Source organism: Bubalus bubalis, chromosome 9 (assembly GCF_019923935.1).
Source record: "Bubalus bubalis isolate 160015118507 breed Murrah chromosome 9, NDDB_SH_1, whole genome shotgun sequence".
Lineage (NCBI taxonomy): Eukaryota > Metazoa > Chordata > Mammalia > Artiodactyla > Bovidae > Bubalus > Bubalus bubalis.
Genome location: NC_059165.1, coordinates 60,829,168 through 60,852,033, shown reverse-complemented (window position 1 = coordinate 60,852,033; position 22,866 = coordinate 60,829,168). Strand labels below are relative to the sequence as shown.

The following is a 22,866-nucleotide window of genomic DNA, read 5'->3' as shown; positions in this document are numbered from 1 at the left end:
GACAGAGGAGGAAACAGTCTCCGGGAAGCTAAGTGTCACCCAAAGTCACAGAGCCACTGGTGGGAGAGAGCTGGGTCCAGCTGGGAGTCTCTTAACTCCTGGGCCTGGATCCTTCCCACAGGGCCCATTACCAGGCGACCACCCAGCATGTCACCAGGGCACCTCAGCAGCCTGTCACCCAGTGACCACCAAAGCGCTATGCCCAGACCACACAGACACAAGCAGACACCGGCCGTCACGCCTCCATTTAATGGCCAAGCCAACACAGCCCAGATGATGCCCAGGCCCCAGTAGGGAAGCCCCCCCCCTCCTGCCTGGTATCCCCTGAGGAGCCCACCCAAGCTGGTGCCCCTCAGTCTCACAAGTAGCGTCCCGGTGTCAGGGGCAGCCTCATCTCAGCTCTGTCAGCAAGCTGTTGATGGAGTCCAGGAGCTCCCGGAAGTAACCCTCGTCCTCACCCTCCTGGAGCTCCAGGGCGGCCAGTGCCTGGTACTCAGCCTGCAGGGTGCCCAGTGTCCTGTGGAGCTGCGTGTCCTGATGGAAGTGGTCCCGGCAGGTGGCCAGGAGGGCGCCCAGCGTCTGCAGCACCTTCTCGCGGGCGTCGTGCTCTGGCAGCGCCAGGAGGTGGGCGGTGATCTCGCACCAGCCCTGCTCCTGCAGGCTGGGCAGGAGGTGCACCTGGCGATACTGCTGCAGCCTCTTGGGGGACATGTCCCGCGTCAGCTCGGCATCCTCCTCCGCAAACATCTGCCGTCCGCATGGCCAGGGCAGGGGTGGGGGGACACGGGACAGAGAACAGATAGAGAGCCGTCAGCTCCGCCCTTCAGACTTGAAGGCACTTGGCTGACCCGAGTCTGTCCCCTCTCTGTCCAGACCCTTGGGCCTCAAAGGCCCTTCAGGGGGAAGGTCAGCTGGATTCACAGCTCCACACATGCTCTCCAGCCCGTCCACATGTCCACCCATCTGTCCATCCATCCACTCATTCAAAAAAAAAAAAAAACTACAGTGTGCCAGGTGCTGGAGAAACCAGGACGGAGACAGGATCCCTGCCGTCAAGCAGCTCAGGATCTGGGGGAGCAGGTCCTACATGTCACGGTGCATTTTGTGTAGCGGGGCGGGGCGGAGGCAGACAGTCTGGGCTCAAACCCTGCTCCACCACTGACAGCTGAATGACCAAACGGCCTTGGGCGGCACTGCGCCTCCCTGGGACTCAGTCACCACCCCTCAAGTGGGCGAGACGACGAAGCCCCTTCAGGATGGTTGGGAGGACTCAACAGGACAGCGAACACGCAGCCAGTGCCCGGCACACGGAGCCCACCAACGAAGTGAGCTTTACCATCGTCAAACGTCAGCTGTGCCAGCGGCGGCATCACCACCACAACCACGGACCCACTCCCTCAGAGGAGTCGGGCATGGTGGGGAGAGGAAGCTGGCACTTATCTGAGTCTTGTGAGGCTTGTGGGAGTTGTCTGAGGGGACGAGGGTGGAGGGTTCGCACACATGGAGGGCTCGCACACATGGAGGGCTGTGACAAGAGGCCTGGGCCCATCTCATGTTTGCAGCCCGGCAGGCTGTTACGGTGGATGGGCACGAGAGCCAGGCTGGGCACAGAACACAGAGCCCCGGGCATCCCTGGCCTCTACGCCAAGGGAAGTCTGGGCAGGAAGTTACACACATGGCCTGTGTCGGTGATGTACAGAAACCCAGCTCCAACAGAATGTGGTGGGAACCAATCCTGGCAGGCATTCAGATGCAGGGAAGGGAACACCTTAGACCTGACAGATTACCACCTCATTTCATTACATAGTAGAGTACTAACCACTGCACGATCACAGCACGCCACCAGGAGTCTACCAACTCGCTTCACCCGTCAGAGGAAGGTATGTGGAGACGAAGGAGCAGCAGTGGGCACACTAAACGCACTCTCAGGAAGAAAGAAGGACTCGCTGCCCTAACTCCAGGGGAGAATGGGGCGTGCATGACAGGGCAGGCAAGAAGAAAGCCCAGAAAAAGCTCAGGGCCCACAGCAGACCACCTGATGGCTCTGGGGCTCCTCAGAGCCGGCAGAGGAAGCAGGGAAGCAGAGAGGGTCAGCTTTCTGACACAGAAAAGGCTGAGAGGGATGTGGCTGTCGTTTCCTAACCTACTCCCATCCCGCCAGCTCCACCCGCCAAACACCCAAGTCCTGCCAGCTCTCTGCCCTGGGGCCCTGCTCCTCGCTGTGCTTCTCAGTCCCCTGCCTCCCGGGCCCAGCCTGCCCCCTCCAGGCCTCACCGCAAACCCTTCACACTGGGCATTTCTGACGATAAAGACGGACTCCCACCCTGGGACGTGGAGGCGCTGCAGGCCCTGCCCCCCGGGCGCTCAGACGCCTCCCCACTGGTGCCCTCACTCCGGTACCTGTCACACTAACCCTCCCCTAGGGCCTGTGCAAGGGCAGCTCGCACTTCCAGGCACCCTCTCACCCAGCACCAACTCCACAGTCAACCTGACTCAACCCTCAGATCTCACTCAGCAACTCTCCTGACTGCCCCAAAGAGTCAGGGCCCTGATCATAAGCCTCCAGGGCCCACACACTCTAGGAGGCTCTCTGGTAAATGTCTGCCTGGAAGCACCAGGAGGGCAGGGACTATGGGCCGGGCACGGCACAGGGCAGGCAGACACCCAGGCAACACTTGCGGAAGGGCCCTTCAGCTCCATGGAGGCACAAGAAGACGTGGGTTCATGACCACAGGTAGGCGTCCCAGCTCTGCAGGAGCCCAGATGTAGGGACACAGTTTCTTAGTAGAGGGCCTGCCCGGAGCCAAGGGACAGAAGAAGAAATGCCTGGGGTTTGGCAGACAATGGAAGGGGCAAGGACCAAGGAGCCTGATAATCTGAGAGGTGGGTCCACACTCTCCTGGGAATTCTGAAGTCCAGCCACTACCTCTGCACACCAAAGATGCCCTCAGGGAGCATGGCACCCCTCCACCCTGTCACACCTCTTCCTTTGGGAGCCCTGTACCTATCCCCTGTGTATTCTGAGAAACCACAGAACAAAATGCCCTGATGGCCTTACACGTAGAGCACACCTGCCATCTGTTCTATTGCTCCGGCTGAAACCCCTCCACCATCTTCCTCCTGCAGACAGACGGCTGTCTTCGTGCTGTTTGCAGAGAAACACCAGGCCCTCCCTGATCCTCATGGCACCCCAAAGCCTCCAGTCCAGCTCCTGGGCCAGCTGACTCAGAGAGCCTTGGTCAGACTGCCAGAGGCGGCTCCCCAGGGATGACGCAGTCACAGTGCCCTGTGCCAGGGCTGGGGGCAGCAAAGACACCCAGGACACCAGGGGAAAGTGACAGGGTTCTCCCGGGAAATGCCAACCAAGGCACGTATCCTTCCCCAGGCTTGCTGGCCTGTTCCCAGGACATCAACTGTGCCCAGGCCTTATTAACTGATGTGAGCACCACATGGCTGCCTGCTGTTCTGAGAAATCAGGTTTATGCAGCTTAGAGGGGTGAAGGAAGAGAGGGGGGGAGGGGAAAGAGAGGGAGAGGGACAGCCTGAGAGATGAGACAGGAAAAGAGAGGCAGAGAGCGCGAGTGCACACAAACAAAAGCCAAGAGGTGGAGAGAAAAGCAGCAACGGACAACCCTGATCCAGCCTGAGGCCTGGGGGAGGGGTGCACAGAGCCGGGAGGCACGGTGAGGAAGGGGCAGGCCCTCTGTCTCCAGCATGGTCCCCGTGGCTGCCCAGCCCTGCTCCCCTAATCCGAGTCAGCTGTGGGGAGAGTGTGGCCCCTGAGAGGCAACAGAGAAAACCCTGTCAGAGCTCTCTGCAGCAGCTGAACTAAGAAATCAGGCCCGGCTGGTTTTACCCTCTCCTTAATTAAGACACTTTCCAAGCTCACAAAGACCAAAGTAGGCTGGGCACCAAGTCTCCTTGCAGGCAGCAAGCCCCTGGGGCCCTTGATGGCAGCTAGTCTGAGCCCGGCCCAGAGCCAAAGCTCCCAAACCAGAGGAGGCACCTTCGGGTTTCCAGAATCTTCAGGTTGAGCGTTATTCCAGCCCAGCTCCTCGGTCTCCTGGCTGCTGCGGTGGCTCCAGACACAAGCTGCTCCACCACCTGCTCCTGGTGGCCCCACCCAGCGCTTCACCACGTGACCCTTCATTCCACGGAGGGCTGATCTTGGCTGTTCGGGCCTTCGGTCATACTGACCCCTATGCCTGCACACTTGGCCCTGACCACTGCCAGCATCCCCTCCTCCCTCCCACTCCATGCAGCTCTCAGGTGTGAGCTCAGCAGTCACCTCACTTCCGCCCTGACATCTCAGAAGTCCTGGGCTCCAAAGCATCGCTGCCCAGCTCCAGGCTGACACATTTGCTCAGGTCACTCTGCTATGAGGATGGAGGGACGGACGGAAGATACTGGGGGAGGAGGAGGTCAAATGACCAGAAGCACACACAAAGCAGAAGGCAGGGGTGGCCGGGCCCTGAGTACTCACTTTCTCGGTGACCAGGTCATAGAGCAGGGTGACCACACGCACGGCCAGCACCTCCATGCCCTTCTCCTGGACCAGACTCCTCAGCACCTGCAGCCCCCCCAGCTTCAGGAACTGCTGCTGGGCATAGGGGAAGTGCCGTAACAAGGAGCACAGGGCGAACAGGGCCTGCGGAGAAACAGACCCTGATGGGTGAGGCGCTACAGAAACCGGGCCCTGGGGCAGGCACCTGGAGGAGCCCCAAGTATCCCAGCCCAGCCCCCTTCTCTCTGGCTCCACCCATCGCCCTCGGGATTAGCTGCACCCCAGGACCCAAGGCTGAGAGAGGAGAGACATCAGACACCTTCAACATCACCCAGTGGACAAACAGAGGCCCAGGGCAGGAGCTGGGGTTCTGAACCTGGGAGCTGAACCCAGGCCTCAGATACCTCACAGGCTGCCTGGGTGCTTCAGAGAGAGGCCCTCCCCTCCATGCCACCCAAGGATGACCACTCAGGCCCCCAAGGATTACAAGTACAGTCTGGAGAGGGACCCTCCTTGCCTTCTAGGTTTCACAGGTGTGCTGAGGTCTGAACAAGAAAAAAGGGCAGAAACACACCTTCTTCTTTGTAGTGAGAGGCTGCTCCGTGGCTAGAATGACCAGCAGTTTCTGCAGGGCTCCCCCCTCAATGGCCTCCACCTGGACCTTTGGGTTGCTGTGGGGAAGAACAAGAAAGCATGATTTTGCACCTACTCACCAACTTGGGGGCATGCCCAGCCCAGGTAAGGGGGCTGCTGCCACAGCGGCCATCCCTGGTGAACAACAAAGTGGGGTTCCCACTCTGGACAGGCCAGGACTTAGCTGGGCAAACAAAACAAAATGACACGGGTCCACCTGGGTACAGTGGCCATGGCCCAGGTGACAGGGCCCAGGGCCCCAGGCCAGCGTCCACTCCACATCAGCCAACAGGCTGGCGTGATCTGGGGATGGAAGTCCCATTTTAAGATCCCACTGTGCTAAACGTGCTCCTTCAGGGTCCCTCCAATGGAAAGCCTTCCTCTACGCTCCTCGAGGCAGCCATACCTGCTCCCCCGCTGCCTCCAGGATCCCAGAAGCATCACGCTCTGGGGAAACACTAAAGGGGTGTGGAGCTGCAAGGCCTCTTCCGCCCCCTCCCCTCCCGGGTGGCGCACACAGACAGAGCGTGGGGAGGAAGGCGGGCAGAGAGAACAGGATCCAGGGAGCCTCTGGTCCTGGGGAGATCCCAACACAGGACCAACCCAGCTGCCCCCGCCGCTCTCTCCACTCTGTGCCCGTCCCTGCAGCACAGCGCAGGCTCTGCCGTGGCGCAGGCCCCAGCAACAAGGGGGAGGAAGCCAACACGTGGACAACCGTGACTGCATCAAGCAGCAAACGGGCAGCAACGCAACACTCCAAACCCAGGGCTGCCCCTGGGACTCCAGGCCGCATTCTGGGCTGGAGAAAAGAGTGATGATGAGCTTCAAACAAACATTTCAGGCAAAGCCCTCCAGGATGAAAGGATGGGCGCCTGAAGGGTGAGACCTCCCCTGGGGCAGGGTGCCAGACAGGGACATGCTGGGAATTATTTGCTTTCTAAGACCAAACTGGTGATGAATTATGGTTGAGAGCCAAGTGCAGGGGCCTGGGTAGTCAGGCCCTCGAGGAAGACTGAGATGCTTTCACCAGCAGCTTATAAGGTCTTGGGAAAGGTGGCAGGCAAGTGAAAGCCAGAGACCAGCAGCAAGGGGATGGGGTAGGGGCTGGCCCCGAGGTGAGACGCAAGCACACAGGCGGCCCCCACTCTCTTCCGGGCTCTGGCCACCAAAAAGTAGACTGGAAACCCAAAAAGCACCTGTTTCTCCAAACCCCCACCTCGGCAGGGGGCCCTCACAGCATGGGGAGAATGAGGCAGGATGCTCAAGATACAGACAAATCACAGAGACGATTCCTGGTCCAAAACCCAGAGAAAGGTGAGGCGGACAAGAAGAGAGAGCAGGCGGCTCAGAGGAGAGGCCCTGGCCGGACAGTACGGTCATGGGGCCCAGTGAGTGCCTGACAGCCCACCCTCTACTCCTGCCAGGCAGCAGCCTCAAAGCCTGGTGCAGACCGAGCGCACAGGGCCAGTTTTCCTGCTGTAAAATGGGAGAAGCCCGCACCCCTCTTCACTTCCTCTGCAGAAAGGACACGAGGGTGGGTGCCGGCCTCTTCCACTGCAACTTCACTCATGTCTGAAGAGCCGTCTGGAGAAGAGGGCTGGGGTCCCCAGGGAGGAAGGCTGACAGCTCCTCTCCAGGCAGGCAGGTGGGCGCTGATGCCGGGAGTCTGGCACTGAGCCTCTCCCCACCCCCTGCTCCCCCAACTTGAGACAGGCAGCTGCTTCATCAAAGGGTGAGCTAATTAGGGCTGTCTCTGCCATCATGTGTCTGAGGAACGCTCACCCGCAACAGGCAGGGTCTAGGAAAAGAAGTCAACCACGCTGAGAAAATTCATACAAACGTCAGATGCAGTCTCCCAAGGAAGAGGGGGCTAGGAGGCCCAACATCGCATCAGCCTCAGGGACCAGCACAGAGGAGCCCAGTCCCCAGTGGGCCCCCAGAGCGGCACAGACAAGCTCCTTCAAAGACGGCATGTGAAGCCTTGTTCTCGTCTACAGATCTGCTGAGAACAAGACCCAGAGAGGCAACACAGCTCAGGAGCAGAGGGGCCCCCAGGGAGGCCCAGCCTGAGCGGCCCTGGAGCACCTCCCTGTCACCAGCCTGGGCAGTGCTGGGGGAGGGGAGAGACACGAAGAAGACTGGTTTCTGCCCACCCAGGTCTCAGCTGGTAGAAGGGGAGAGAAGACCCAAACCCCAGAGGGAACCAAAGCACAAACAGTAAAAAAAAACAGACTACCAGCGGCCAAGGGGAGGGCATGTAGTCTGTGGGCAAATCCCTAGGATCCTCCAGAGGAAGAATAAGCCAGTGGGAGTAAACAAAGAATGCCCAAAGCTAAGAAGAGACATGGCTTCCCAGTATTTCTGTCCACAGAAGCCTGATGTGGGGTAGAAAGGGCCGCACAGCACTGTGCCAGGGAAGATCTAGAGGAAGGCACAGGCCAGGCAGTTAGTTGCTCAGAGATGCCCCGCGTGCAGAACAGATCCTCGCGGACACTCAGCCTCTTTTCTGCTGCTCCACACTGACAAGCCAGGCTCCATACGTAGGAGAGACACCACACCACCATATTCCACTTACAGGCTGCAGAGCGAATAAGTGAATGGCTACGTAACTTTAGGCCCTGCCAGGTGGCTCTGAACCTATGGTCTGTGGGGCTTCAGAGAAAGTCTGGTCTGGAAGAGCCAGCAAGGCTGCCCGAAAGAAGCGAGACTGCTGGAGACTGGGAGGTCAGGTGGGGAAGACGGTCTGTGGACCAGAAGACCAGCATGTGCTCAGGGAACAACATGAGCACGTCCAGAGAGGCTAGGAGACCATTCAGTGGAGGCTGCCCTGAAGAACCATCGAGAACGGGGCTGAGAGGTGCAGCTGACCCCTGACACAAAGGAAGGTCAGGCTTTGACCGAGCAGGGGAGACGCAGGACCCATAACCTGTCCAGTAGTGGAACTTGCTCCTGCTTCTCTTTCCTTAACACTTGCAAGGCAAATTGGGGAGTTGGAAACATGCCTTCAGGGCACACAGACACGAGAGAGGGCCCAGGAGGAGAGCCCGTGTCAGGACAGTGACCCAGGGTGGGAGAGGACCTGGAGGGACACTCTGAGGCAGGCCAGCCCAACCCTCGCAGGTCAGGCCAGCGCTGTGGTGCAGTGTGTGTCTGCCCAGCGTCCTTTCTCCTCACCAGGCTTTGACATCCTTTCTTCCCTTCCTCCTGTGACTGACTCTCCCACTCCCTGTGGTCCTGATGGGTAAGGGCCTGCGGCCCAGCACTGCTTCATCATGCTCCCCCTTCACCAGGCCCTCAGTGGGCTGCTGAGGATGGGCCATCAGAGCCCTTCAGTCTTTGATCCTGGAGTCAGGACACAGAAGTTTCTTCTCCACAAGGCAGACAGTGTGCTGCAAGCCAGGGGTACCTACAGCCAAGAGCAGCCAGGTTCGTGCCGACCCCTCTAAATGGAGGAAAGCCCATCCACAGTAGGAAAGAATAGAGCTCAAACACAGAAGTACACCAGTGAGAAAAAGGGAAAGCCTCGGGCCTCCTGCCACTTGACAGAATCACTTTCATGAGGTAATCAGTCTACTCTTTCCCACCTGCAGCACAGTCCTGAAGACCTGCATGAGTAGAGTAGGACCATTGGCCAAATGTGGGCCTGTGGCCGAGTGTGGCCTTGGCAGCCCTGGGCCTACACCTTGATCAGCTTGAATGAGAGAACCCACATAACTCTAGGCCCTACCCCAGGGCTCAGGGCTTCAGTGGTTCCATGGACATGCCAGAGACTCCATACAAAACCCTCCTGAGAACAGCCTTCTAGTGCTGTCCAGTCAAGGGGCTGAGGAAACACAGCCGGAGGGTGGAAAAGACCAATCTCGTATTTCTAGATGTCACTCAGTCCATCCATCAGGGACAGTGGAGAAGGGCTTCTCTTGAGCAGTCAGCCCTGGAAGGGCTGACACCAACCTGCTCTCAGAGAACCTCTCTCCCGAGACCTCAGCCTTGGCCTCTGAATGCTCTCTGCTATGTTTTGGGGGAAGAAGTGCTCCACACAGAGCAGAGTGAGGTCTATAGGATGTGCAAGGGGCAGGGCCCGGAGAATACTCAGCGAGAATCCTGTCAACAATGCCTGATAGCCTTGGGTGAGTCCCTTTGCTTCAGAGTCTTCACCTGGGAGGCAGAGCTAAAACTACCTTGAGTTAAAGACAAAAGCCAGTGAGCACCAAAATGCTAGCCAATACACTGTGACTGGGAGATTACAATCAGAGTGCGTTTGCTGTACACGTTTTGCGGCCAGACCATATCCTCGAGAACACAGCTTCTCCTCAGCCCAGAGGCCCAGGCACAGGTATGCTGGTCTCAGCTCCTCCCAGTCCACAGACTCAGGATCAGAGCCGCAGCCACAGAGCCTGGGGGCGGGCGTGGGGGTGAGGGTGTCTTGCCGGCCAGACGATGGGTGTTCTGACAACTGAGGCTTTGAATGAGTAAAAGGGCAGGGGCCTGGCATGTCTCTCAGCGACATCAGTGGCGCTGGTGTGCTCAAAGTCAACAGAAGGATATTAAGGACGTAGCTCGTCTCCCATGAGATAAATGAGAATAAACCTTGTTCAGGGCTAAGCCGGCTGGGCTGAATAAACACCATTAGCACTTGGATTACTGGGATGCTCACAATCAGCAGGCGAGTCAGCTGTCTGAGTGCAGAGGGACAGTAGCAGCTGCTCCTCGGTAAATCTTGGCGCTGGGGGGAGGGGGCACTGCAGAAACGGAAAAAGACTGCATTTGCAGAAACCAAACAATTTGGGTTGGGGTGACTGATGTGGGAACCTGCCAAGGGTCAGAGGTCATGTTTTAGCTAACCAGGCTGAGCAGGTGTCGGGGGGTGTTGAGGGGTGGTGGAGCTGATCTCAGGGTGGGCAGCCAGGCCTGGCCACGGGGGCTCAGGACAACGCTGCCCACTTTAGAGGCAGGCAGCGCCTCCTCCCTCCGGGGCACTCAGGACCCAGCTACATAATGTTCAAGGGAACATGGCACCCTTGTTCCAAAACTGAGGGCTTTCAAGATGGTGAGGGCAGAGCAGTAAGTCAAGCACAGGCCCTCTACCTTGTGGGGTCCTCTGCGATGCACAGGGGCCGTGGAGCAGGCACTGCTGGCAGTGGGGGCGTGTGCCCAGAAACAGGAAATGCACAGAATCTGCTCACCCAGCATGCTCATGGGTGAATCAGAACAGTAAGGGCTAAAAAGGGAGTCTGAATCAGTGGAAAAGGAGAAAAACAGAAAGGGAGAGAACAGGAAATATGGACTGGGTTGATGGCTTCAGTGGGGGCTGAGGAGATTCTAAGGTGAGACCCCTGGCGTAGAGCCTGTGTGGTCCAGAGTCCCAGCCCAAACCGAGATGTCAGGCCTGTTCACAGCATGCTGGGGACACAGAGGGTATGTGCTTTCTCATGAGTCCCTGCAATATTTCTAGGTAGGACAATCATTACTCCTTCTGTCTTAATAACAGAAGACAAAGCTGCCACTGTTCTGAAATGCTCTCTGAGAAGATGCTGTGCAGTGGGGAAAGGGGGAAACCTCAGGCTCAATCGTTTGTGATCCTGCCTGATGACGCTGTGTAGCTCAGAGAGAGAAAGGTCCCTTCTCTGACAGCCTCAGACAGTGAGTGGCCCTGGGTCACCTGTGAACACAAGAACTTGCAGGATGTGTACTCCCGAAACAGGCTCATTAAAGATCTATACTAGCCTACCATCTAGGGATTAATGTGGTTAAGCAATCAATTAATCAATCAAGACATGGACAGTTACCAACTTAGGGAAAAAAAAAAAAAAACCACATACAACTCTTCCACATGAAAATGAAGCTGCCAGGAGAAATAAAGACACTGAAGCCTGTAATGAGCTTCAAACCATGTAACTGGGGTGGGAACCATGCTGGGCCTCTTAGAAGTTCCATCTGGACATTGACGAAAAGAAGGGAGTGTCACAGGACCCATTCAAATACAGTCCCCAAACAGCTGCCAGTCACAGAAGCCAGTGTAGGATGCCCGCAGTTCACCACAATGATACAGCTCACAAAAGCATCTCCAGAACACCTTTCCAGACACACACACAGAATGACAACCTGCCCACCCTGGGAGAAACAAAGGGGGCTCAGAGGAAGGGGCGCTGAAGTATCTTCTTGACATCTGGGAGCTCACAGTCCCCTGGGGCATTCCCTGCCCCACCCTTAAATCATTGCAGCACCACCCTTATGGCAGAAAGTGAAGAGGAACTAAAAAGCCTCTTGATGAAGGTGAAAGAGGAGAGTGAAAAAGTTGGCTTAAAACTCAGCATTCAGAAAACGAAGATCATGGCATCTGGTCCCACCACTTCATGGGAAATAGATGGGGAAACAGTGGAAACAGTGTCAGACTTTATTTTTGGGGGCTCCAAAATCACTGCAGATGGTGACTACAGCCATGAAATTAAAAGACGCTTACTCCTTGGAAGAAAAGTTATGACCAACCTAGATAGCATATTGAAAAGCAGAGACATTACTTTCCCAACAAAGGTCCATCTAGTCAAGGCCATGGTTTTTCCAGTGGATGTGAGAGCCGGACTGTGAAGAAAGCTGAGCACCAAAGAATTGATGCTTTTGAACGGTGGTGTTGGAGAAGACTCTTGAGGGTCCCTTGGACTGCAAGGAGATCCAACCAGTCCATTCTGAAGAAGATCAGCCCTGGGATTTCTTTGGAAGGAATGATGCTAAAGCTGGAACTCCAGTACTTTGGTCACCTCATGTGAAGAGTTGACTCATTGGAAAAGACTCTGATGCTGGGAGGGATTGGGGGCAGGAGGAGAAGGTGACGACAGAGGATGAGATGGCTGGATGGCATCACTGACTTGATGATCGTGAGTCTGAGTGAACTCCGGGAGCTGGTGATGGACATGGAGGCCTGGCGTGCTGCAATTCATGGGGTCGCAAAGAGTCAGACACAACTGAGTGACTGAACTGAACTGAACTGATGTGGGAGCTAAGTTGCTCAGTTGTGTCTGACTCTTTGAGACCCCATGGACTGTAGCCCACTAGGCTCCTCTGTCCATGGGATTCCCCAGGCAAGAATATGGGAGTGGCTTGCCATGCCCTCCTCCAGGGGATCTTCCCCACCCAGGGATCAAACCTGCACCTCTCGTCTCCTGCACTGGCTGCTGGGTTGTTTTTTTTTTACCACTAGTGCCACCTGGGAAGTCCAAATCATTTCAGACTGGGCACTAAAAAACTACTATAGAGGGATTTCTCTGGTAGTCCAGTGGCTAAGAGTCCATGATCCCAGTGCAGAGGGCCTGGGTTCAATCCCTGGTCAGGAAGCTAGATTCCACAGGCCGCATCTAAAGAGCCCACCTGCCTCGGCTAAAACCTAGTGCAGCCAAATAAATAAAAATTTTACAATACCATCGAAAATTATGCAGAAAAATAACAGAAAAGGGGCAAAATGAAAAAAAGACTTCCATCAAGAGTCACAAATTGATACCATTTTACCACATTTTCTATATATATACATTTTATACATATATATATACATATATATACAATATATACATAATATATATATTATACATTTTTCCTGCGATCTGAAGCTCCTTTACCCCAAATGTAACAAGTGTGTATTTCCTAAGAACATAACCACAGTAATCAAAATGAGGAAATTAACATGATGCATGATCTACAGATATTCAGATTTTGCCCACTGTCTCCAAAATATCCTTTATTAGGAAAATAATTTTAGTTCAAGGTCCAACCCAGGCCTTACATTATGAATTGAGAAACATGTCTCCACATTTCCTTTAACTATGAGACAGTCTTCCTTGGTCTGTCTTTGTCTTCTGGTGACAGTTTGGAAGTACACAGGCCAGTTGTAAAATGTCCCTCAGCCTGAAGCTGATATGTTTTCCTGGTTAGACTGATGCAGTGCATGTTGGCAGGAGTGACACAAAAGCAACGTCTTATCTTTCTCAGTGCCTCATATGAGGCAGCACGTGACGTCATTCAGGCTCAAGAGTGGCTGGGTTCACTTTGATTACTTCATCATGGTGCTACCTGCCAGATTTCTCCACTACAAAGATACTACTTGTCCCTTCGAAATTGACATGTATTTTGCGGGGAGATTCTTTGAGATATGAAGACAACCTGTTCCTCATCAAACCTTCATCCATTAGTTCTGGAATTCACTAATAATTTTTATTTAAAATAATTAATCCTCTGCCCCAAGGCCATCTGTTCCTAAAATCTGAGGCCATATCCAAGTTTTTGGTAGTAGTATCACAAAACTGACTCACATTGGGCCTACCTAGGTTGAATCCCTGAAGGCTGTTCCTATCACCCTCTGATGAGGCAAGGGTTCCCCAACATGGCCCTGAATACAAGCAGAGCAGGTAAAAAGCCAGTTATAAATGGTATGGGTGGACTGACACCATATATTTGTTCCTGCATGGTAAGATTAAAAAAAACACAAAACAATGAATGTGGGTTATTTATAAAATTAAAAATTTAGTAACAGCAAAATTTAAAATGTCACTTTGCTACGTGTTTGGACAAACACTTCTGAAATGCAGGTTCCCTCTTTGTCTACAACATTGAGTCTTAACTTCTAGGCTGGTAAATTTTTCTAAGAAAGACATCAGAGTTAGGAGGCAGCATGGGAATCTTCTGGGGTGCTGATAAAGTTCCATTTCTTGACTCAGGTGGTAGTTACATGGGTATATTCACTTTTAAAAAGTCATAAAGTGGTACACATAAGATGAATGTACTATTTTAGAAGGAAGAGAAGGAGGAAGGAAGGGATATGAAGCTTTAAATCAGTCTATTTTCATGGAACCCACACTAACTCCAAGAGATCATCTCTCTTTAGAAATGCTCATAAATGAGGGCTCAAAACTTGCCCTGTTATTCTGAAAAGCAAAACAGTTACCATGTCTGCTAACTCCTCTCTCAGTGATGCTTAAACATCCATATGTGCACAGTCTCATGATGATGTCCATGGGCTTTCATTTGATTTTTCAGACCTTAATTAATTTTAAGAAGCCAGTGGCTCTTCTCCCTCCTTCCTCAAGTTCTTCTTAACCATGTTTGCGTTACTCTTTCTGACAGGAGGGCCATTCTCCTTAAGAGAGAAGTGAAGAGGTAAAACAGAAGGACGGCAACGAGCCCTCTGCCACCTGTGACACCGAGTCGCCTAGCTGGGCAGGCAGCCCAGCGTCCTCCCTGATTCCTCACTCCGAACACCAACGGCTCAGGCAGGTCCTGTGCTCTCAGCACCCAGTCCTGACAGTGCTCCCAGAGATCTACACCTTTCGTTCTGTTTGTTCTTGGTTACAGGCCCCTTTATCATCTCTCAGACAAAGCGCAACACTAACAACTCCCCAAGTGGCCTTATTGGTCTGAATAGGTGTCTCCTCTCTGTTCCTTGCAGTAATCACTTGTGACTGCGCTAAGCACATTTCATTGTTCAGACTATGAGTCATCCTTCCCTTCAAAGCCCTTGCCCAAATGTATCTGCTTTTCCCTGGACCTTCTAAAATCTGTTTTCCCTCAAACTCAGAGTTCTGTATTTCCCTTGGTTTCTCTGAACATGGCCACTTTCTACCAAAGTTTCCAACACCTTCACTTCACCAAACAAATCATTCGTGACGCTCAGAATACCATTTCAGTGAAGCCCTTTTCCTTAACAGTATCAGAAAAGTGAGTTAAGAATTAAAGCAATTCAAAAATTGATGAGATTCTTGTTTTTTGCAGAAGGAGGTATTTCCAAGGGTCCAGATATATAAAGACCCATAGCACCACACCAACTTGCTTCTGAGCCAAGTTTTATTATCTCAATGCAAAAACCCTCTCCCACTCTAAGGGTAAATAACTGACATCCCAGCATGTTTTTTGGTGATCTAAGAGCCAGTGATCTGGACTTTAGTCTTATCAAAAAGCTCAAACTCAAAAAGCAAATACTGAGTAAAAGCTGCTCTGGAGTCAGAGAGACCCAAGTTCAAGTTCTAGTTCCAGCACGTCAAGCTGTGTGGTTGCAACATGTTACTAAACCTCTTCAGACCTCAGTTTCTTCATCTATAAAATAGGAATTAGTAATATTTATCTCATGAGATTGCTGTGGGTATGAAGTATGATAATATATAAAGAGATCAGCACACTTCCTGGCAAATACCAAGCATTCACATAACAGTTTTAATCATGATATATTGTACTTTAATGAAAATTACTGTTCTTACCTTTCTGCTAAGAAAGGCAGAGTGCCTGGGTTTTCAGGCTTCTCAGAAGTGGGAGGGGCTACCTGTGGTACAGGACAAAGAAGAAGGTAATACCTCTCACTGAGGAGCCTTGGATTCTCATTCCCAGCTCCTCTGGCTAGACAGACAAGGCCAGTACAGGAAGAATTCATGGGGGAGAAGTGTAATTAACAAACTAGAGGGAGACAGGGAGGAAGGATCAAAGAAGCTAATTAGAACCGGCTAAAGGGAGGCCCTGCTTATTTAACTTATATGCAGAGTACATCATGAGAAACGCTGGACTGGAACAAGCACAAGCTGGAATCAAGACTGCCAGGAGAAATATCAATGACCTCAGATATGCAGATGACACCACCCTTATGGCAGAAAGTGAAGAAGAACTAAAGAGCCTCTTGATGAAAGTGAAAGAGGAGAGTGAAAAAGTTGGCTTAAAACTCAACATTCAGAAAACGAAGATCATGGCATCCAGTCCCATCACTTCATGGCAAATAGATGGGGAAACAGTGGCTGACTTTATTTTTCTGGACTCCAAAATCACTGCAGATGGTGATTGCAGCCATGAAATTAAAAGATTCTTACTCCTTGGAAGGAAAGTTATGACCAACCTAGACAGCATATTCAAAAGCAGAGACATTACTTTGTCAACAAAGGTCTGTCTAGTCAAGGCTATGGTTTTTCCAATAGTCATGTATGGATGTGAGAGTTGGACTATAAAAAAAGCTGAGTGCCGAAGAACTGATGCTTTTGAACTGTGGTATTGGAGAAGACTCTTGAGAGTCCCTTAGACTGCACAGAGATCCAGCCAGTCCATCTTGAAGGAAATCAGTCCTGGCTATTCATTGGAAGGACTGATGTTGAAGCTGAAACTCCAATACTTTGGCCACCTGATGCAAAGAGCTGACTCATTTGAAAAGACCCTGATGCTGGGAAAGATTGAGGGCAGGAGGAGAAGAGGATGACAGAGGATGCGATGGTTGGATGGCATCACCGACTTGATGGACATGGGTTTGGGTAAACTCTGGGAGTTGGTGATGGACAGGGAGGCCTGGCGTGCTATGGTTCATGGGATCGCAAAGAGTTGGACACAACTGAGCAACTGAACTGAACTGAAAGGGAGGCCACAGAGTGGGGAACATGGAAGAGAGAGAGCTAAAGGGAAATTATCTGTGGCCCTATAAATATTCAACAAATGTCTCCCATAATTGTCTCAGTCTGAGGGAAGTGGGATCAACAAAGTTAAACAGAAGGAAATTTAGGCTTAATCATATGAGAAGTTTTCACAGTGAGATTTATCAAGTCTATTAGAGAACCCAGAGTGGGTGTGAGATGGGTCTATACCAGCTCCCCTAAGTGCTAAAGGCTGACAAGAGCAGACAAGTTGGTCTGGCATGGTATGAGCACCCCAGGAAGACCACTGGCCATCCTTGTTCCAAGGTGCAGGCAATACACCTTCTCAACAGGTCTTTAGTGGCTCAGGAGGAATTTTCTTACTTAAATTCTGCTCTCAAGAGTTGTGAGACATGTGCTGGGAAATCACTCACCTTTCCTCCCAACCACCTCATCTCCTCAATCAGAGCCAATGGAATTAAGTAAAGCCTATCTTGCTTTTGCCACACAACTGCAGAAATGTTTATGAATGAGCCATCTCTCAATAGTAAAAGGAAAGGCAATGATCGTGGGATGGTCTATAGCAGAAAATGACAACATTGAAATGCTTCATTTCCAGGATTTGGAAGTCGTATAGACTACAAATCTCTCTGCTGTGCAACATACATAACAAGTCCCCAAAATATCCTTTGTTTGCTGAGGTTCTGCTTAGATATTTAAGGTTTCTGACAGTTTAAATATGGTGAACAATATGGTGAACCACCCAAATATCTTGCATTATTGGTATTTGGAAAGATCTCTGTGAACAATTAGTTCCAGCTCTAAGAGGCAAGAACAGCCTCAAGAGAGGCAAGGCTCCTCATGGTTTTCCATGGGGGTGGATCAACATGGCCTCCTTGGCCAGCTCTATTTCATATGGCCAATCTCATGGCTTGAGTGACTGTGGGATCATGTACCCCAGCCACTTCTGTCCACTTTCTCCTCTGTAACAGAGGAAAAAACTGGATGGAGTGGGTCTGCAGACTCCCTGGCCAGGCTCAGGGCTCACCAGGTCTCCTCCAGGTTAAGAAAGACACAGAGCTTCCCTGATGCAGGAACAAAACTGGGAGGACTAGTCTTGCCCAAAGCCTTTGTGCCTGTTTGACCAGATACTGAAATGGGAACCTAAGAGGAAAGTAAAGACTTCCCATTCTGTGGAGATCTTTAAACACTGGAGAACAGCCCCAATTACTCAGAGCTTCCAGAGACAGAATGATGGATGGTTTCGTATGTGAGCATGCTATTTGTCTGAGGCTCTTTGTCCAGTCAGCTGGTCGACAAATCTTGACTGGGCCCAGAGTGCACAGGGTCCTCAGCTAAGCATCTTGGGGCCAAAGCGAAGAATGAAAATAGTTCCTGCCCCTAATTAGACAAAATTAACAGCCGACAGAAACATGCAGAGAGGGACTCTATTAGACAAGTAACTTTACAAGAGGGGGGCTTCAATATTAGGTGTATTGTAACCTGAAAAATGGAGGGCTTGACCAGGAAGATACCCTAGAATGACCTCAGCAAGAGCAAAAGCCTCAGCTCAGAGGAGAAAGGCTACAAGTCTGCATGTATTTATTACCCAATGAATTCAGATAAAAATCTACTTTTTTTGTTTCCTTCAAAGAAAATGTTAAGAATCATCTTCCAAGACCCTTTAAACTCTTTTACTATTAAGTCACTAAAAAGGCCTTCTGTTAGAAGCATTCTAATGACAACGAAAAAGTTACACTCATAAAATAGTTAACGTCAAAATGTAAATGGTTTGTTTAAGATTCAGCAATTGTTGCTGAATCAAACACAGAATCTCTATGGCTTGGGAAATAGCAAGGGAAACAAAAGGCTTGACAATTTAGTGCTCATTAAAGCCTGTCTGGCTGAATTTTAGATTGCAACTTAAAGGAAAAAAACATTAAACCAGTTCAAGTGTGAACTGACATATGCACAGCAGTTTTCAGCTGCCTGCAAATGGGGCAAGGACACAATCTGGAGTGTGACTTTTACATACCAAGGGTGTGGGTGAGTGTGATCCCACGTCCAGGGTACAGGGGTAGAGTCAGAGATGAGCAGAATCCCAGAAAAAATGCACTGGGACGAGAGCCCAGACTCCCACTGGGCTTCAGTTCATTCAGCACGGTGGAACAGCTCAAGCCCAGTTAGCTCTTTCCTGCAGGAAGGCTAAGGGGCTTAAGGACAGCCAAGTGCTAGGCTGGGGATCATTTTTGCTTGGGAGAAATGGGAAAGCCTAAGTTTTCTGCACTTCCTCTCTTCCTGGCCTGGCATGTCAGCCACAGTGGGACTTCTGTCTCGATAAATCTAATTGACTTTGTGACCCTTACTGGCCTCAACTCTGGTCTTAGAGATAGTTCTTTTTGGTACATTTGTGGGGTGCTGAGCAGAACCTTCATCTAAATTCTCCTGCTCACTGGGCAATAAAAGTGCTTAAAATCTTACCATCTGGGGTTTGTTTCTTTGAGTCTTAAAGGTCCTCTATTAATCACGTGCAAGTAGGGTGTCCCAATCACGTGCAAGTAGGGTGACCACATAATTTATTGTCCAAACTGGGACATTTTTAAGAGTGAAAAGAAGCACTATTAATTACTGCACTGGGAAAAGAGGCATAAACAGAACATATGGTCACCCTCTGTACAAGGTTTTGTGTTAAATTCTATGAATATACAAAGGTGAATTAAAAAAAAAAAAAAACAACTTTCCATTGTCCTGGACACTAAGCTGAGGAGCAAAGAATACTGAGAACAGAACAAGGCTAGGTACCTACAGGAGAGGGAAAATGACACCCCAGAGGGAAACATCATGGTAGAATACAAGCAGGTAACTTCACAAAACTTTATAAAGACCATGAGCTCTGGAGCCCATGGCCTGAACCAGAATCTTGGACCTTTCTACTTAATTGTAATTAAACTATCTTTGCCCAAACTTCTTCATCTGTAAAGTAAGGATTGTTTCATTGGGAGGATTAAACGAGGTATCCAATGTAACAGTGCCTGGCACATACTATTCGACAGGTTGAATACTATTAGCATCATCAGGACCAGCCCTCTACTTAAAATATGCCCCCGTCAGAAGGTGGAGAGAGGAGTCAGAAGACAGGAAACACTGCAAGGGCAGACTGGGCTTTCCCTCCTAATAAACTAACCTGTGAAGCGCCACTCCAGGGCGGAGCTGCAAACGCAGCAGCTTCTGAGGAGTGCTGATGACTTTGCGTTCCTGGTCTCAGACCCCACACGCAGCTACCACTCCACCCCAACTCCAAGAGGCACATGCCATCCACCGTTCCCTCAGAGCAGACCACAGAGAGGAGGACCTTTCTAAACTGAGTGAGCTCTGTCCTGACTGCCTGAGATAATGCCATCTACTGAGAAGTGGTACATTCTCCTAGGCCTCTGTGACAGCAGAAATGCAAAAAATAAGGGCAGCCCCTCACAGTCATTAGGAGAATAGATTCTGGGGTTCCAACACTTAACAACAATTAAATGCTTTTCAAATATTAAGTCACATAATTGTCACTACAACTCTATGGGGCAAATATTATTATTACCCCCTTTTACAAATTAGTAACCTGAGTCAGGGAAAGTTAAGTAGCTTTTTTCTCAAGGTCACATAGCTAATAAGTGGCTGAGGCCTGAAAGCTCAAGAACAGGAGCCAAGAGACACGGATTCCACTGGAGCTACACCACACGCTATCAAAAAGTCTTGAACTTATATGAACTTTACTTCTATTATTTGTCAAGAAGCTGAGTTACTTAACCAAGGGGTCTGTTTTTCAGGATCAAACAATACAGGGTGATTGAAAGCACTGTAAAAGTGTTTAAAACATTATGCTGCCACTGCCAACATCTGCTATCGTTTAGTTTTGGAGAGCTGGACCAGTTTGGAGAAGGAATCTGGTCCCTCACTATTCTCCCGTCCATATGACCCTGGACACTCTGGCTCAAGGTAAAGCGGGAATTATACTAATACCATGGTTTTCAAAGTGTGGTCTCTCGACCAGCAGTACCAGCAACACCTGGGAACAAAGGTAAAGTAAAAATTCTCAGGCCCCAACCCAAACTTCGTGAATCAGAAACTTTGGGGAAGGGGCCTGGAAATCTGTATTTTAACAAGTCTTACTAGTGCTGATGCCTGATTACGTCTCAGAACAACTACACTGGAATGTCCCTGAAGAGATGACAGGCTGGGCTCTATCCAGCCCTGGCCAGGAGAAGCTTGCTTCAGGGGCCTGTGGCAGAGCCCAGCTTCTGCAAGAAGACCCAGGCCCCAAGGGCCACTGCCAAGAAGATGAAAAGCTCTCAATAAAACCCAGACCTACATGGCCACACTGATCAAAATACAATAAAGAAGAAAGTGAGAAATCTGACAAAAGGAAAACACAGCTTCGGTGGGGTACAAAATACAACAATCTTCTGTGGGAGATGAGAAGCATAAAAGGCATGTTAGATGTTCAAAGAACCAAATGTCGAAACGACAAAAAATACGAGAACAAAGACAAAATGCGGACATCAATACCACATGGGCCTCAGTCTAATGACGGCAGCAGCAGGAGACACCAGTCCCCCCAGACTACAGCTTGCTCTTCCCCACCCCCAACATGACAGTCTATATCAATAGTCTTGAAGAAAAAAAAAATACCAGCAATTAGTCACTGAATCTTGCTTGCTGGAATGAAGAAAAGCAGAGGCTCTGGTGAGAAAAGCTTGGCTAAGAAGGCCATGCAGACTGGGGGCGGTAGCAAGATCATTAAGGGAGAAGGCCTGTGGGGTGTTCCTGGCAGTCTTTGATGCCTGCCAAGTCTTAACCTGGAAGGGAAAATGGAGGGCCTGGCCATGAGGCTATAATGAGCTCCAAACCGGGCCTGCATCCAGAAGGCCTTTTATATGGGCTTGGGCCAGAGGCGGGGGGTTGGAGAGGCCTCAACCACTGTAGCAGGCCCAGCCCTGGGCTGTGGGTACCTTGGAGGATGAGGCAGTAGAACACAGAGCCTCTGACCCAAGTGTCTCCACACAGAAAGCCTATCTGGCCACACACATGTGCCCCCAAGGAATTAGGGAAGCACCCTCGGGGTTTCCACTCAGGAACCCGCTGAAAACAAGCCCATGTGAAAACAAAAACTGACTTCCTCCCGCAATGAATTTCTCAACTCAAATGTGCAACGATCACCACTGCCTCTCTGCCTGGAGTGTCCTCCCCCAAACACTCCCCATCCCTGCCCCCAGCTTCATCAGGCTAGTCCTTATTCCTCTGTGTCTCTCTCCAACCGTTTCCTCAGAGAAGCCCTCAGTGACCACCTCCCACACAGGGCCCCTGCTATGCATTCCTGGGACCCCTTCACTCAACAGACTTGGTCAAAGTCTGTCTCCCCTACTAAATCGTCACCACCCTCAAGGACACGGACTATGCCTTGCTGCCTATTCACCTGTAACCTCACTCTCTAGATGGTCTAGCCCAATGGCTGGTACTCAATGAGCAGCAGCTGCCTAAAAGGATAAGGCCGGCTTGGTGTCACTCCCCTGCTGGGACACTGAGGCCTGGGTGGTCCGGCCCTATAACTAGGTATGTGGATGGGTTGGACACACGACCTCCCTCCCATTATGAGCAGCTTACCCACTGCAAGGGCTCACACAAGGCAGACCCTAGTTAATATTCTCAGTTTTTGCCTTCTCTGCCCTCCCTCCTCCAGTCTGACTCCTAAATCAACTTCCTGTGTGTCCCCATCACCATGCTTTCCCAACTGCTTGAGAAAAAGGAGAGAGCAGAGGTGTTCAATGACCCCTGGCATACCCCTTCTGGGAGTATCTATATTTGTCCCCAAAGAGAGGTAATGGATGTATTTAAAAAATCAAGACATTAATTCCCAACAGTATTAAAAATTTTTAGGCAGCAGGAAAAGAATAAAAAAAATAAAAAAAAACAATCTAGGGGCCAGGATCCTTCACTTGGTTCCTGAAATCAGTCTCCAGTAGGTAACTTCCACTTGTGCTGTGTCTGAGATCAGTCCTGACTCGCTCTTAATGCCAGGCACCACTTGCCAGCCATGGCGGGGCAGCCACAGACATGTCTGCAGGTGGGCACTGTCACCGCCTTCCTGGTCGACCTCACCTGGCTGACCTTGACAACAGCACTCTGGCTAAAGATCAGGGACTTAGGCTACAACTTCTTCTTTCTTTCTTAGCACCCTAATACCAATCCAGCCTTCCAAACCGAAGTCAGGTCAGCATGGCCTTGTAGGTGGCTTCTTGGCCATGCTCCTCCCTCTGAACTACTCCAAACTCCACCAACCTCTGCTTCACCTAAGAGCCACCCACAGGTCGGTTCTGCTGGGGC

The 22,866-nt window shown here is 51.2% G+C and overlaps 1 protein-coding gene across 4 annotated transcripts in view; it reads right to left on the bottom strand.

Moving 5' to 3' along the window:
• Positions 1-230: 230 nt before the first annotated feature.
• SIL1 (SIL1 nucleotide exchange factor) overlaps positions 231-22,866 on the bottom strand; it is a 246,058-nt gene continuing 223,422 nt past the window's right edge. For all 4 annotated transcript variants that reach the window (XM_006070833.3, XM_006070835.3, XM_006070832.3 and 1 more), the window contains exons 8-10: positions 5,079-5,175; positions 4,484-4,648; positions 231-747 (exon numbers count right to left, since the gene is read on the bottom strand). In XM_006070833.3, coding sequence (XP_006070895.1) covers positions 391-747; positions 4,484-4,648; positions 5,079-5,175 — 619 coding nt within the window. In that variant the 3' untranslated portion in view covers positions 231-390. The remainder of the gene's footprint in view (positions 748-4,483; positions 4,649-5,078; positions 5,176-22,866) is intronic.